The 15375-nt window shown below is 34.0% G+C and overlaps 1 protein-coding gene across 3 annotated transcripts in view; it reads right to left on the bottom strand.

Annotated features, from left to right (window-relative positions):
* PCDH17 (protocadherin 17) overlaps positions 1–15375 on the bottom strand; it is a 100226-nt gene that overhangs the window by 50251 nt on the left and 34600 nt on the right. For 2 of the 3 annotated variants that reach the window (XM_045478371.1, XM_045478358.1), the window contains 2 exons: positions 13120–13178; positions 12814–12986 (listed from right to left, as the gene is read on the bottom strand). In XM_045478371.1, the coding sequence (XP_045334327.1) occupies positions 12814–12986; positions 13120–13178 (232 nt within the window). The remainder of the gene's footprint in view (positions 1–12813; positions 12987–13119; positions 13179–15375) is intronic. The other variant, XM_045478365.1, reaches the window with a different exon arrangement.

Here is a 15375-nt window from a genome sequence, read left to right as displayed (position 1 = left end):
CAGGGGAAATAAACTGTAACTAAGTGAACTGAAGACATTTCAAGACGAATTGGGTCGTGTAACAACAGGACTTAATAACACATACTGTGATGCTGAAGAGATGGAAAAGGAGTTCCTTTGCTGGTTTCTGATTAGAGTGACTAGGTAGGTAGATGGTGATGCCACTTACTGGGATGAGAATAGAGCTGGCTGGGAAGAGCTTGTGAAAGTAGAGAGAAAATATTGGCAGGGCTGGGATGGAGGGGGAACCAAGGTAAATGAAATTTTCAAGCTATTTTGCTGTGTTTTAATTGTTCAAAACCTTTGATCAAATACCTAGAGAACTGTGAAATGTCTTAAGAATACATATGGACTACATTGTCTTACAAATTGTAGATCATCAGTAAAGTGGGATTAAATTTGTTTATATCACTTCAATATCTCTGAGCAGTCTATCATAGTTCTAAAAGTGACACTGATACTAGTGCTTAATTCATACAACATAACTGGATTGGGATTTATTCTTTGCACATGATTATTGAAGACTGTAAATAAGCAGAAGGGACAAGAGTGCAAAGAGCACAGACATGACATCAGACAGACAACTGCTACACAGTTAAGGGTCTCATCTTTGGGCAAGATCCTTCAGTTTTCTGATGCACGGGGTTTTCATTTATTACAGGAGATAACAGTATCTCACTGGCTTGCCATTAGGACAAATTTATTTAAAAGTGCTTGGTGCAGGGTCCTCTGGGTGGCTCAGTTTGTTAAGCTTGGTTTCATCTCAGGTCATAATCTCACAGATCATGAGTTCAAGCCCCGCATCAGGCTCTGTGCTGAAGGTGCAGAGCCTGCTTGGGCTTCTCTCTCTTTTCCTCTCTTTCAAAATAAATACATAAATTAAAAACACAAAAGTGTTTGGGGCAGTGCTTGTCACGTAATAGATGTTCAGTAAATGTGTGTTTTTTTTTTAAATTCCTTATTACTAGTAGCTGATCTTTTGTTATCTGAATAAATTCACACAGTTTGTCAAGTATCTATGATCTTTTAATGGCTTCACTATGATTTATATTTAAGAAAGGCTTGCTAGCTCTGCTGTAAAATAAAAGGGAAAGGTAAAAAATCAACTTTGCTTATTAACAAATATAAATAACAGTACTTTGAATTGAGTAATGTGTCTTTTGAATTAATCGTATTTAATGCTCAGAATGATTTCAATAAAATTTCTTGGGTATATGCAATTAAAGTGCATGACATGTTATATAAAAATGAAAGAAATATTAAACATACTTCTCCCTTTTTGAATTTTGGTGATGGATTGGTTTGGCCATTGTTTTTTTTTTCATTCCCAACTCTCCCCTGGTCTATTATTAATTGATCACTCTAAAAGAAAAATGTGACCAGGTAACGCCACTCAAGAGTTTTCAATTGCCTGTAGAATATGGTTCAAAGTCGTTGGTATGGAATTCAAGGTTTTTCATAATCTGACCCTAACCCATTCATTTGGTTCAATTTGTCTCCATTATAATTCTATATCCCATATTCAAATACAAATATTTCTACTTTTTTTTGCCATTCTTGTATTATACTGTTCAGTTGCCACATCTCTAAATCTTTGATCATGTATTATCCCAGTTTCAAATACTTAATTCACCCTGTATCTTAAAGTCTTAGGCCACTTTCAAGTCCAACATTTAAATGCTCCAAGATTACTCTTTAGCTTCCTAAAGTAAATATTTATCACATTAAAACTATTACAGGGATGATAGACTATTTTTTTCTACATTTGAAGCAAGACCCCAACTACATATTTCTATAATGATTTAATAGAAGACAGGATTAAATAATTTCTTATGGTGGTACATTATAATTTTTTCATTATGTTACCACTTGAATCATCATTATGTTACCACTTGACAATCAGTATAACTGGTTGTCAAGAATTTAAGGAAGCAAAGCCCCAACATGCAAATTAAGTACAAGTCTATATAATTCCTTGCCCATAATTTTGAAACCCAAAAATATTTCAATCTGGAAATTGTTTTATTACTCATCTAGTGGTAAAAAATGACTTGAACTAACATAAGCTATTTATAGTATTCATTTAGTCCATTTACTGCAAATATTCAGGTTTTTTTCTACAAAATTTAATGTGTTTGATTGTGTGTATTGCCAGATTCCAGTGAGGATTTTATATAATATATGATATACGTATTATATCACCTTTGTAAAATCTGAAAAATCCTTAATTCTGGAAAACATCTTGTTCTAAGAATTATAAGCATACATATCAAAACATCAACTTTCAAAAATTTATTCAAGCTATGAAATTGGAAAGTACCAGGGGAGCAAATTTGAATGTTAATATATTTGGTTAAATATAAATATGTATATTTAGTTTGCTATATAACATGTTCCTATTTCTTTTTTTTTTAACAAATATAAATATAAAATAACAGCCATCCATATTTGTTTTTGACAGATGTGCACTTTGGAGTAGAATATTTTGGTAATTTCATGATGTCCCTGGTTTTTCACAAATCTGAGGTCATTTATATACTCTAAAGGCTTATGTGAAATAATGAGATTGATGTCTTTTGCCTTGCACTTTATAGAGAAGATTGGACCCCCCCTATAATGAACTCCCTATAAGTATTTTCATTTCACCTTTACATTGATCTTTTTAATTTATTTCTCCTTTCTTTCCTTTACAGAAAATGAGTTGATCTTTACTTTAAGGCTAGCATCTCCATTACACTCCCATGCATATCCTCTATCCAGTCCTGTCCTTCAATATTTCCTTCTAATTGGATCCTCTGCCTCAGTATATTAATAATTAGTTATCTTAAATGATTAAAGCATTTTCCATTCATAATACCATCTTCCTTAGTTACTATTTTCCCTGTCTTTCCCTTATTCCATTATTCGCCAGTCTTGAAATAAGAGAAATTGCTATCTCCAATTCCTGACCTTACTTCATAGTCTATCTTTCTGAAATCCCTTTTCTTTTTTCATTACTCCATTATAACTCCTCTCATGAAAATCAAGAGTGGTCTGTCAGTTATCAGATTGTATAGCTGTTCCTTGAGCCTAATTTTCTTGGATTTCTCTAAAGAATCAAAATGTTTGTTCTTATCCATCTCTGGCTACCATGACTCTATGGCTTTCCTACTTCCTTCCTTCCTTACTGATCACCTTTTTTCTGTTTTCTTCAGCATTTTTTCCTTCTGTCCCTCCTCTGGACACATTGAACTATTCATTATCCCCCAAATATTAAATCCACTTTCCATATCCCATGATTGTATTTATGTATTTGTTGTGCTTCTTCTATCTCTCAAAGTAAAAACCTTGTTCATCCCTTAAGTCTTAGCTAAAATTTCATCTCTAGTATGAAGTCTTCATTGAATAATTATCAATATTCTATCCTCGTTTTGAAACTCTCAGACCCTTTCATTTACACCTAATCAATAGCACATTATTTTCTACATTTTATTATATTTAGTACATGTTTCACTTCCTTTACTAGACTACCAGTTCTGTGAAAATGGATTTTGTGAGTCTTGAGAGAGTTCACTTGACTATTTCGTCATCATTTGAATGTAAGCTCAGTGTGAAGGAATGTTTGTTTTGCTTACTATTCAATCCTCAACACCTGGGGGAGCGCTTGGCACATACCAGAAACCCAAGGAATATTTGTTGACTAAATATACAACATAGCAATTAAGATAGTGCCATATATACAATGATACTATAGAAAGCGTTACTGAATTACATGAAAAATTCAGAACGTTTGATTCCAAGTGAATGTTCCTTCTTTCAAAGCAAGTGAGCTCCAGAAGTTATACATTTATCCCAGTAGTGCCAGGTCACCTGTTTGGGACTTTACTCTGAGCTTGTTTGTTGACTCATAAAACAACTTTCTCAGTATCATCCTGTTTTTAACAAGAACAGTATTATCTAACTTTACTTAATGTATTGATTTAATTTGGCTCTCAATGATATTTGGTTGGAAATGAAGTCTAAAAACTCTAGGTTTTAGTCATAAAACTCATCCATGATGTCTCCAGATTTTGGATTGTCACAAACATACTGCACATGTTTCTTGGCAGGTGGAACCATTATTGAACTTTCTCCCTTCCCAACTTCTAAATGCTGCAGGATTCTGTCCTGGATCCTTTTTTCCCAATAATCCTGGATTCTAGTCTCCTGGATTCTTTTCTCCCAATGACATATTTCATCAATGTACATACTTCATGCATGATCCTATGTCCATAGGATAGTCCAAGTTTATACCTCCAAACTTCTATTCTGATTGCCAAATTATATTTTCCAGTTGCCTGTTCTGATATTCACCTTAAACTCTTTTTTACTTCCCAAATATTTTCCCCATGGTGACCTCACCCTGTCTTTTCCACTTTGGTAAACTGAACTTAGTTACCCAAGTCATGATTCTCAGACTCATTATGATACCACGTTCTACACTGCCTCTCCATTTTCTAAAAATTCTCTGGTTAGCTGAAGTTTTTTTGTTTCATTTCTGTTTAGTCCTAGCATCTTTATTTTTTATTTTTTTTTTCTATCATCTTTAAATGGTGAAGTTTTTTTAGTAAGTTGATTTCAGCATACAAATCAGTATTGTCAATTTAGAGAAAATGCTGAAACTTTCAAATATTTGTGTGTTATTTAATATATATGGTATAAATTACACAAAAAGAGACTTAAATAATTCAAGGTATAGTCCATTTATTTGGGTATTAAATGATTTTTTTCCTTTAGAAACCATTATCTCAAAATCAATTTCAAGTGAATAATAAGCAAATTTTTATAACCATAAAAGTACTGTCATATTCTAAAAAGTTTTTAATCTTTCACTTAATTCCATTCCTGCTACCTCTTTACTACTCTGGGTCTCATTTGCCTTGTCTTACATTACTTCCTCAGCTTCCTAAGTGTATCCCTGTCTCCCCAGGCATTGACAGAAAATAATCTCTTTAAAATGAGACTTTGGGAGGGCTTGGGTGGCTCAGTTGGTTGGGCCTCTGACTTTTGATTTTGGCTCAGGTCATAATCTCAGGGTCGTGGATTGAGCCCCACGTCCAGCTCTGTGCCAAGGATGGAGCCTGCTTCTTTCTCTCTCTTCCTCTGCCCCTGTTCCCTGCTCGTGCTCTCTCTCTTTCTAAAGAAATAAAAAATAATATAAAAATAAAATGAGACTTGCACTGTTGCCACCTGAACCTCCAATGGCTCCTTGTCAGTTGTCTCATCACTGGGCTTCTCACAACCTCTCGGTCTCATTTGCCCCATTTTTCATCTCACACCTTCCTACTCACATGCATCCAACAGCAACTTGCCATACATTACTTCATCTGTGTTTCTTAGAGTGCCCTCTTATCCTCCCTCCCCAAACAGGTAAACATTTTCTGAATCAACCAGTCAACTCAAATGTCTCCTTCCCCAGGAGTTTTCTTTGATTCCCTTAAATCTCAGCTGGGTTTTCTTTCTCATGACTCCATGCATACTCAGGGCATGGCTCTCACTACACCAACCTCAGAACTTATACGTCCAAGTCTGTTACTAGAGTGTGAGCTCCTGCAGAACCCAGCCTGTGCATTACTTTGTCTTTGCATCCCTGGCACAGTTGTTCATAAAAGAAAAAAAATAAATAAGTGATTAAATAAATCTCTCCTCGGAACCATCATCCCTCGGTGCACTGAGACAATATCAGGGACTCACAATTACAAGTGTAGATATTGTGCCTAGATGAGAAATATATACACCTTTATTCTTGGTGACAAATAACACAATAGTGTCACTGTCTACATCTGGTATGATGCATCTTTTTGACTTTTTGGGGCTTCTATTCAATACATTTATTCAATGTATATATAATATATATTTATATACTTATATGTTAAATATTTATTCAATACACATGAAAGAATCAAGAATTAAGCTCTCAGGCATAACTGCCTACATCTTCAGATTTATAAAAAAATGAAGTGTTTTGACAAATCTGAAGTACCTGCTTGGAGACGCTGAAGTCTCTCTACCATGAATTACAGGAATGGCATGAAGGATACAAAGAACTCAAGACCAGCAAACGATAAACCTAGAACTAGCACTATCTCTGCCTCTAACTTTAAGACTCATTGAATCTGTTTTCTTACTTATAAAACAGGGGAATTATGCTTCAAGGATTCAAGGAATCTTCCTACCCTAACGTTTCCTCATATGGTTTTCAAAAGAACGGAGAACCTGCAATACTGGAACATGGGTTTAAAGTGAAATAATGGAAAATTTCTTGAAGAAGCTTAAGACCTATCAACATTAGTTTTTCACAATTCTTAATTAACAGATGAATTAATAACCATGCTTGATTGTCATAGTTTATCGTTTATGTCATACTCTTATTTTCATAGAAATGTACATAATATTAATATACAATTTTATTTGTAAAAATGAAAAAAAGTCCTTATTAAAAAACCACACAAAAACCAAAATCCTCTAGTTGTATCCCAGTGTTTGAAAGAAACAATAATTCTAAGGCTGGGAAGGGTTCCCCTGCCCCAAGGCAAAATGAGATTCTAAAAGTTTGGGAACTACTGTCCCAACATTCCCCATTTGGAGTGTTTTAGCAAAAGTCATTACTAAAAGCAAGATAACATAAAATCACATTGAATCTATAGTAAATCATGCAACACTTGTTAGGGAGGCTTTACGATGAGAACAAATGTGAGGGTGATAAAATCTCTCTATTTTCATGATACCAGCTGCTGGATTCTAGAAACAGATGTTTGCACATGAGAAAGAGATGTCATTGAAACTTTTAAAGTTAGGTGAACTATGGGACATTTGCAAAGTTTGGTAATCAAAAATGAACTTAAGCTGCTCATAGTTTGGGGAATATTTTATCCAGTAAAATCTAAAGCCAGATGAATTCTGAAAGTCCTAGGACAGCACAAGAGGGGGAAAAAGTTGACATTAAGGTGCTCTTAAATGCAGCCGAATACAAACTTGGATGGCTTGATATAATAAGAATTCTTGGCAAATAATACAATTTCTTAAATGCCACACATTTGAATCATAAAAGCAGCAGTGCCTTTAAAAATTCGTAAGTGATTTCTTCCTGGTATTAAATAGTCAACTGTTCCTTTTGCTTTCCACACTCCCCATCCCTCTATATGGCAGTGATTTTCCATTTCCTTCATAAGACAAATTGATATTAATAAGTTTACAGCAGCATTTCTTTTTAAAAGTATTTTCAGAGATTGCGAGGATGGACGTCGTCATCACCTCTGTGTCCTTACTTGTGTAGAAGCAATATGCTGATGCGTGTTATGGGAAGGTCTGGGAAGAGACATCGACTGATTGGAAGGGTCACAGCTGCAGTAACCATAGGTGCAGAATAGAAAGCAGAACGGAAGCTTGAGAATATTAAAGTACTATCCAAGTACGGTCCTATCACTAGTCAGTTCTAGGGGCAATTGCAAAGTAGGTCAAGTTTGCATTCAGTGTCCTAATCCTTTCTCAATAACTCCTTTCCAAACCCTGTATGTATGGCTCCACCCCTACTCTGGTGGACAAGAGCTTCACCTTGTGTTCTCCCATTTCCCTATTATTTCTTCCTTAAGTTGTTCCTCCGTGGTAAAGTATAGGTTGTAGAAACCTCAAACTGTTTCCTTTCCAGACATAATTAGAAATATGGTGAAATTGCAGTCATTATGCAATAAATTAGGGAGGGCGATGTTGAAAGAGTAGGGTTCAGAGCCTCCCCAAACTCTGAAATCACATAAAAAATACTGCAGTCTTTAAACTAGCCTAATCCTGTTTTAAATATGGGGCCCACAAGCAAAATTCAAACAGTGACTTGAAAAAAACAAAACAAACAAACAAAAAAATCCATTAGCTTTAGTTTTTGTAGTTTTCCAGGATGTCCTCTGGGAAGAGGGAAGGCAACCCTTAAGAATGTAATTTAGTTTTAAAACTGAATTCACTGGAGCAAACCTAGCTTATTTTGTATTTCTATTATTCTCAACTTTCTATTGATTTTATTTTTATTAGATTTTAATCAGGGATTCTATTCTGAAATGTTTTGAACCCAGAATGTAATTTAAGAAGACAGATTTTCTAGCAGAAGAGAGAGGACAGAGGAGGCACAGAATTGAATAGGAAAAAAAAAAAAAAAAAAGAAAGAAAGAAAGAAAGAAAGAAAGAAAGAAATTATAAGGCAATTAAATAAAAGGAGAAATGAGAAAGAACTTGAATGAAGCAACTTCTAAGGAACAGAAAAGTCCTGGAATCCAGTTACAGAGGAAGGGATGGACAGTTGGCCACCTAACAGGGCATCAGCTTCCCTCACGGTGATGCTTCTATTGCTGTCCCTAGCCAAGGTTGTCAACACTTACAGGGTGCAATGCTATTCCATTAGCTTCTGGCTTAAATTCACGAACTTGGTTTCAGTCAACTATAAAGATAGCAGAAGACTGATTACCCTTGAAAACTTAAGAACAGTCACTGAGTTATCAATAAAGAGCTCAAAGAAATCACCAGACAGCATTTATGAAAACTGCACATTTATTATTTGGGAATCAAGAGAGACTACTGAATTTTAGGGAAAGTTCACTAAATGTTGTTAAAGAAGAAAAAGTTATTGCTCACAATCAAAATACTTTACCAGACTTCTGTAACGGACAGAAACTCCAAAGTACAGATGTTTTCTGAAAGAAGTCAAAGTGGATTGCTTTATCTACCTACCTATCTACCTAGGTAGATACCTACCTACCTACCTATAATATTGGACAAAGGGAGTATGGAGAAAATCTAAGTGACAAATAGACTGGCAGGGCACAAAGATGCAATCAAATAGAAAGAAACTAAGTACATTCTTTGAGAATTTTTTTTAGTCCCACTAGAGAAACTAAAACCACTTCTTTCTATTAGAGGATTTAACATAAAATCCTTAAGGCTATTCCCCAGCTGTCGTGCTATCCATCACACCTTCAATTAACTACTGAACTCTTTCAAATATTTTGCTAAAATAATGAGCAACACATACTACTGCTATGTATTTGGGACGACTAAACCGATGGTAGCAATAAACATAATTATCAGGAATAGAACAAATGGAAAAAGTCTGCACAAAAGAGAAGAAAAAGTAATATTTGAACTAATAATAGAAGATCTCAAAGGCCTAAATCATTTGCAAAGGAAAACCATTATTAGTAGAAAGTTCCATTGAAAATGTGAAGATTATTTTTGGAATTAATTCTAATTTCTAAGCTAAAGAAATATTTTGAGTTAGAAATAGAACATCATTTTTCTTAATAGAGAAAATTTAAACAAGGAAAGAAATCAAATAAGCTAATACAAAAACTATAAAATATAATATGCTATTGATTGTTTTAACTGAAATGTGTTAAGGCACTACTACAAATTTTTAGAAAGAAAAAAAGACTCATAAATGGGTTTTTTTCTGTTTAGTGTTTGGTTTCTTTCTCCTAAGAGAAAATTTACTTTTGATTCTTAGGAGATTTTTGAAGGTATTAAAGATTAGGGTTTAATATTTGAAATCTGACATGAGATAATTGCTTAAATACGGCTGTCATCATCTTTCATCTGTAAAGAAAATTATTCTTTATGGGTGTGCATTGAATTAATTTGGCATTGCTTCTCTTGACGCTTTTCAAATAAATTAACAGAGTACATTGACCAAGACAATGGCTGATGGCTTCTTCAAACATTTTAAAATTATTTCTGAGTAAACTGTTCGTTATGTGAATAGTATAAAGCATTGGGTAAGAGGGCGGGCTCTGAAGGCATGTCATTTTATTTCTAATGTTGACTTCACTGCTTATAACTGCAGAACACTGAGAACATTTCTTAGTATCTGTTAAATGTGAGAGTAGCAGTACTTCCTTATCTATAAATGCAATGAAAACTAAATAGGATAATAAGTTTTAAGTACTGCATAATTCATTCAATGCATATGAGCTATTCTTATATTCTCCCGTAAGGTTTGCATACATGAACTCAGGTTTTAACTTATTCTTCAATTTTATTTGATATCTAGTCATAGCAGTGAATCAGAATGTCTGAGCAAATTCTCACATTTGGAGACAAAGTTGTGTAGAAAAGACACAAGTTTTAGCTATATCTAGATGTAGCATAAAATTCCAACCTGTTGAGCAGATTAATATACTTTCTATACGTTCAGTTTTCTTGTAAGTGAGACAAAAATGATTAAGCATTTTAGAGTTTTCAGGTTAAATAAGCTAACAATGAAATGGAGCTAACGCAGTTTATAGTAAATGGTAAGAACTCAGTAAATGCTAGTCTCCTTCTCTGGATCTATATAGGTAGATAGATAAGTATAAACATGGATAGATGGAAGAAAGAAAGAAAGAAAGAAAGAAAGAAAGAAAGAAAGAAGAAAAAGAAGAATGGAAGGAAGGAAGGAAGGAAGGAAAGAAGAAAGGAGGGAGGAAGGAAGGCAAAAAGGAAGGAAAGAAGAAAACAAAAAAGATGATAGATGATGGAAAGAAATAGGGAGACTGAAGATGAAAAATGGAGACAGATGAGAGAGACAGAGAGGGAGAGCTTTCCCATCTCTACTAGTTACATACAGTTTCTTGAAGGCAGGCTCCAAGTCAAATTTATTTTTTGATGTTCCTGAAGAAACTAACTTTCCTCAAGTATTGAAAGGATTTAATAGATATTTATTAAATACACCAACTAATACATTAATCAGTCAACCAGTCAATGAAATATTTTACCTAATCCTCCAAAATCATGTTTTAGAGGTCCGTATTTCTTCTATAATTCGTAGATTCATAATAACTTTCCCATATTTATTAAGAAAGATGTGTGGAAACTAGTTGTTTTCCAGGACACATTTGTATTAGCATTCTCACTCTTACACTAGCAATTATTTTATGTAGAATGTTATTTACAATATATACCAAATATATGCTTTTCTAAGAATGGCCTACTTTTTTAAGGTATTATCTTCTAATATTAAAATTGAAAAAACAGATTTTCAGTATAAATTACATCTTTAGGCATAAATAAAACCACTTCCATTTTCTATAGGGGCCTTTGCTCTTTCCCATCAAATATATTGCTCAGTTGGATGAAAATAATTTAAAGAGTTAATGTGAACAGCATATAAACTTTTCTTTGATTAACAAAGTTTCTCATGAAATATGATAATAAATGCAAACTCTTTACTTACTCTATGCAGCTTTGCAAAAAGTAGCCAATGTATTATCCATCAATCATTTTATTACACACAAAGATGAGTCTATGTTAGGTTCTGTATTCACATATCAAGATGCAACAATCCACTACTTAAAATTTGTCTAAAAAATTCACGTTATACTATGACATAGTTAAAACCCATCAAGATCACTTAAGTCACTTTAAGTAAACATTCAAATTTGTAGGAACTATGAATATTCTATAAATATTCAATTCAATATTCAATTGTAATTCAATTGAATTACAATTCAATTACTATAAAACACAATATTGCATTGTTGGACAAAAAGTTGCTATGGTGTATATGGCAGTTATGACTTATCAAAAAAGGCTTTTTTGGAGGCCAATCTTAAAATAAATTCAGGATGTTGTATTTAGTGCAGAAATATAAATTATATTTTATTGAACATATGTATTTATTTCTGTATTGCATATATATTATTATGAACCTATGTATTTATTTCTGTATTGAATTCACATATGTGTGAATGTGTTTGTATTAAAATGAATTTTAATTTTAGATTAGAGAAATTAATAATATCTATTGACACATATGTAATATGTCAGGCTTCACTACAGGCAAAAGGTTACTTTCTATGAATTGACAATCAATAACTGAATTAGAAGAATAAATGACTATGTTCACAAAGTTTAAATGTAGTTTCTCCCTAAAAAACTGAAATAATAAATATTAGATATATTTAAATACTATTATACTTTGAAAACTAGTATTAACTAATATAATACGTACTTGCAATTCTGAAACCCGATTTATACAACAGTTTTTTTCATTTTTTATAATTAGACATAAAAACCTATTCACAGTGCCTAAGTCTTATATGTCAGAATAGCTTAATTCTCTGGGTGAATCATTAGCAAATATTTCATTGTGCTTGAAACAATAAAAGCATCAAAACTAATAAAAAGGCATATCAAATGGATAAGTTGAAGATAGACTTTTAGAAAACATTTGTATTATTAGGAAGTATTTCTTTTTTATCTCTATCAGGGTAAACAAGTACATATTTATTTGACACCCACGTACATTTAGATGTAAATCAAAAAAGGAGCCAAAATTCTGGCTTGCTGTCATTTAACTCTTGAAAAACTACTTTGAGGCTAAAATGCACATTAAAAATAAACAAACTCTGCTATAAGCTCTAAAATTCCAACCAGGTTTTCATTTTACCTAAACGTGGTGAATTTACTAAATTTGATCTTGTAAGTTAGTATATTAGAATGTGCATATCTAGCCAACATATGCCCTGCTTTCCTTGCTAATGAAACACAAAATGGGACAGGTTGGGGAATGTCTGTAAAGCTAAGAACAATCTGGTGACTTTGGTCAAGTTGTCATTTTAAGATGGTTACAGACTAATATCCATGGCCTTCCTTTTTCTGTTATTCCTGAGGTGTTGAATAGTTGCTTTCTGTCTGGGACAAGCTCGGGATCTGCTGTTTCTTTTGATATATTATCAATGGTCCGTTCCACCGTGATAAACTGCGACTCTAGTACTAATAGGTTTATAATGATTGCTTAAGCTTTACACGTCGTAAGCATTGGAAGGCTTCACTCACCTTGTTCAAGTGGTTGGCTTTTAGTTGAAGTAGTTTTCATCTTGAGTGCCTCCCTAACAGACATGTCACAGCAGGAGCCTTTGTTAGTGTCTTGGTCACTGTCAGCCTGATCACTGTCCCCGTGCCCACTGTCTCTCAGGCTGGCTCTTTCTGGGTCCTTAAACGTGGAGCTACTGAAATACATATAAAGAAAAAGAAGAGAAAGTGTTGTCTCTACGAGTTTGAATCTGAAGTGTAGTCTCTTGCAAAGCAATTTTGACACGAATGCAAATGGGGAAGCCGAGAAAGTTATTTAATAGGCCTTACCTTTGAACAAACTGCTGCCTGCTGCCCATGTAATTGGGCTCTGCGGGAAAATTGTCTGTCTGCGAAAGAGAAGGAAAAAAATACGTATAGTTGTACACTGGACAAATCTCCTGCAGAGCAACAAGATTTCCTAGTGGAAAAATGATTAATAATTCAAAAATTCCCTTAATCTTCAGATTTGTAAATTTTAATTAAATTGGAAATTGCTGACATGTAATTATGTACTCAGAACAATTAAATGATTCCGGTCCACAAATTACCTGTTAAAGTAAACAATGAGCCTGTCATAACTGGCATTCTCTGTTCCTACCAGGATGGATAACACTGTCTGCGTTGTTTCATTACCTAGATATTAAGATTGAACATTTGTGGGAGGAGTGAAAAAATGACCTAATTTCTCCATATTAAAAGTGTGAATTATTTAATAATACTCATTTTTAAACATAATTGCATCATCTGCTGGGATTCTACGCCCTCCATGTAGCATCACTTAAAGGCATCCACTCCTCAATTAAGAGATGCAGGGCCTTTCCTTCAAATTTTGCCAATAACAATTACAAGCACGGAACATATGGTTGAACTCCTCTCTATAATTCATTCTCATCTACATTCTTATTATGGCATTGAACTCAAACTATACAGTGGAAAGGGGTATTACCGCTGGTTATCGAAAACAAAGTGAAGTAAAAATAAGAAATAAAATGTCACTTAAAATATTGAGAGTAAAGACGTTGAGAAACCAGGCTTGTTTTTGTGGTTGTTTTTACTGCTTCCAAACTGATGTGGAGGTCTGCCAAAAAGAACTGAATTCTCCTTGTATCATGGAACAGAGTCTTTTGGGAGAAAGAGACTAGATCTTTCATAGATCTCCCTATACTGTACATTCATACACATCACTTCTTCTTGCAGCTGACTCAGTGACAAAGGTTCTCCTGTTTTCAGCATCACTTCATATCACACCATTGTGCCCTGAAGCAGCTATGGATTCATACAAGATTATCCAGCATGTAAGTATCAGTGACACAGGAGCATGCGATTCATGAAGAAGAGGGCCCAAGGTAAGGCTTAACGTAGTGCAATATGTGTTTCCGTATAAATAAAGCTAAATTAAACTAACAGTACTCTTTTTTCTTCCCATGAAATAATTTTAATTATGTGGCTTTTGGGAACTATTTATTATTGGGGGGAAAAGGACATGTTAAGAGTAATAGCTTAAAATACTAAGTTTCACTGTCTGTTAAAAGCTTGGGGACAGGAAATAGCCTCATAAATTTCTGAATCTATAATCTTTTGTCGGTGCTCAAATGACCTTTATCAAAATGCAAAGATGAAGGTAAACAAGGTCAATGCATTTCTCACTTCTAATCTGCTTTAACTAGCATTTGGTAGCAGACATTTTTCATTAACATGTTTTATTAGCGTTTAGGTTCTGTGAAGCACCTTAATTTTTGTTTCCATAAGGGCAAACTATCAGTTTTTAAGGGTGACAATCTTCTAGTAAAAATAATAGTGGAAAACAACACTGGGGCAAAAATGTTTGCAACAGAATTTTGCTAATTTTTAAAACTATAATTATTTAGAAACTCCACATTTTAGCTTAATAAAATCAAGTTCCTCTTTTGAATTGATCAAAAACATGTATGCAACCTATTATTGTTGTCGGTTACAGACTAGGCCATGAGTATCTTAGAACACTTCAGAAAAACAGAATCCTGAGTATTACAGAGAGAGTAAAATATAAATCAAAGTAGAAACTCTAGTTAGAAAACATAAGTGCTATTATAAGTAACTTTGTGATCATAATGGCTTTAGTTAGGTGGAGCATCACAGGATAGGATAGGATCCCTATTCAGTTAAACACAGGGAAACAGATAAGGAAACTTTTCTTCCACTGTTCTACTAGGGAGAGTATCTAAAAATGTTTGTCTAGGGGCGCCTGGGTGGCGCAGTCGGTTAAGCGTCCGACTTCAGCCAGGTCACGATCTCGCGGTCCGTGAGTTCGAGCCCCGCGTCGGCTCTGGGCTGATGGCTCAGAGCCTGGAGCCTGTTTCCGATTCTGTGTCTCCCTCTCTCTCTGCCCCTCCCCCGTTCATGCTCTGTCTCTCTCTGTCCCAAAAATAAATAAACGTTGAAAAAAAAAATTAAAAAAAAAATGTTTGCCTATTGTTAAAGTTCTAAACAGCTCTAATAAAATAAAAGACTTGAACTAAGAAATAGAATACGTTTTCCCACCGAATGAAGAGCTATTTTTAAATT

The sequence above is a fragment of the Leopardus geoffroyi genome, chromosome A1 (genome assembly GCF_018350155.1).
Source record: "Leopardus geoffroyi isolate Oge1 chromosome A1, O.geoffroyi_Oge1_pat1.0, whole genome shotgun sequence".
Taxonomy (NCBI): Eukaryota; Metazoa; Chordata; class Mammalia; order Carnivora; family Felidae; genus Leopardus; species Leopardus geoffroyi.
This window is presented reverse-complemented; position numbering and strand designations above follow the sequence as displayed.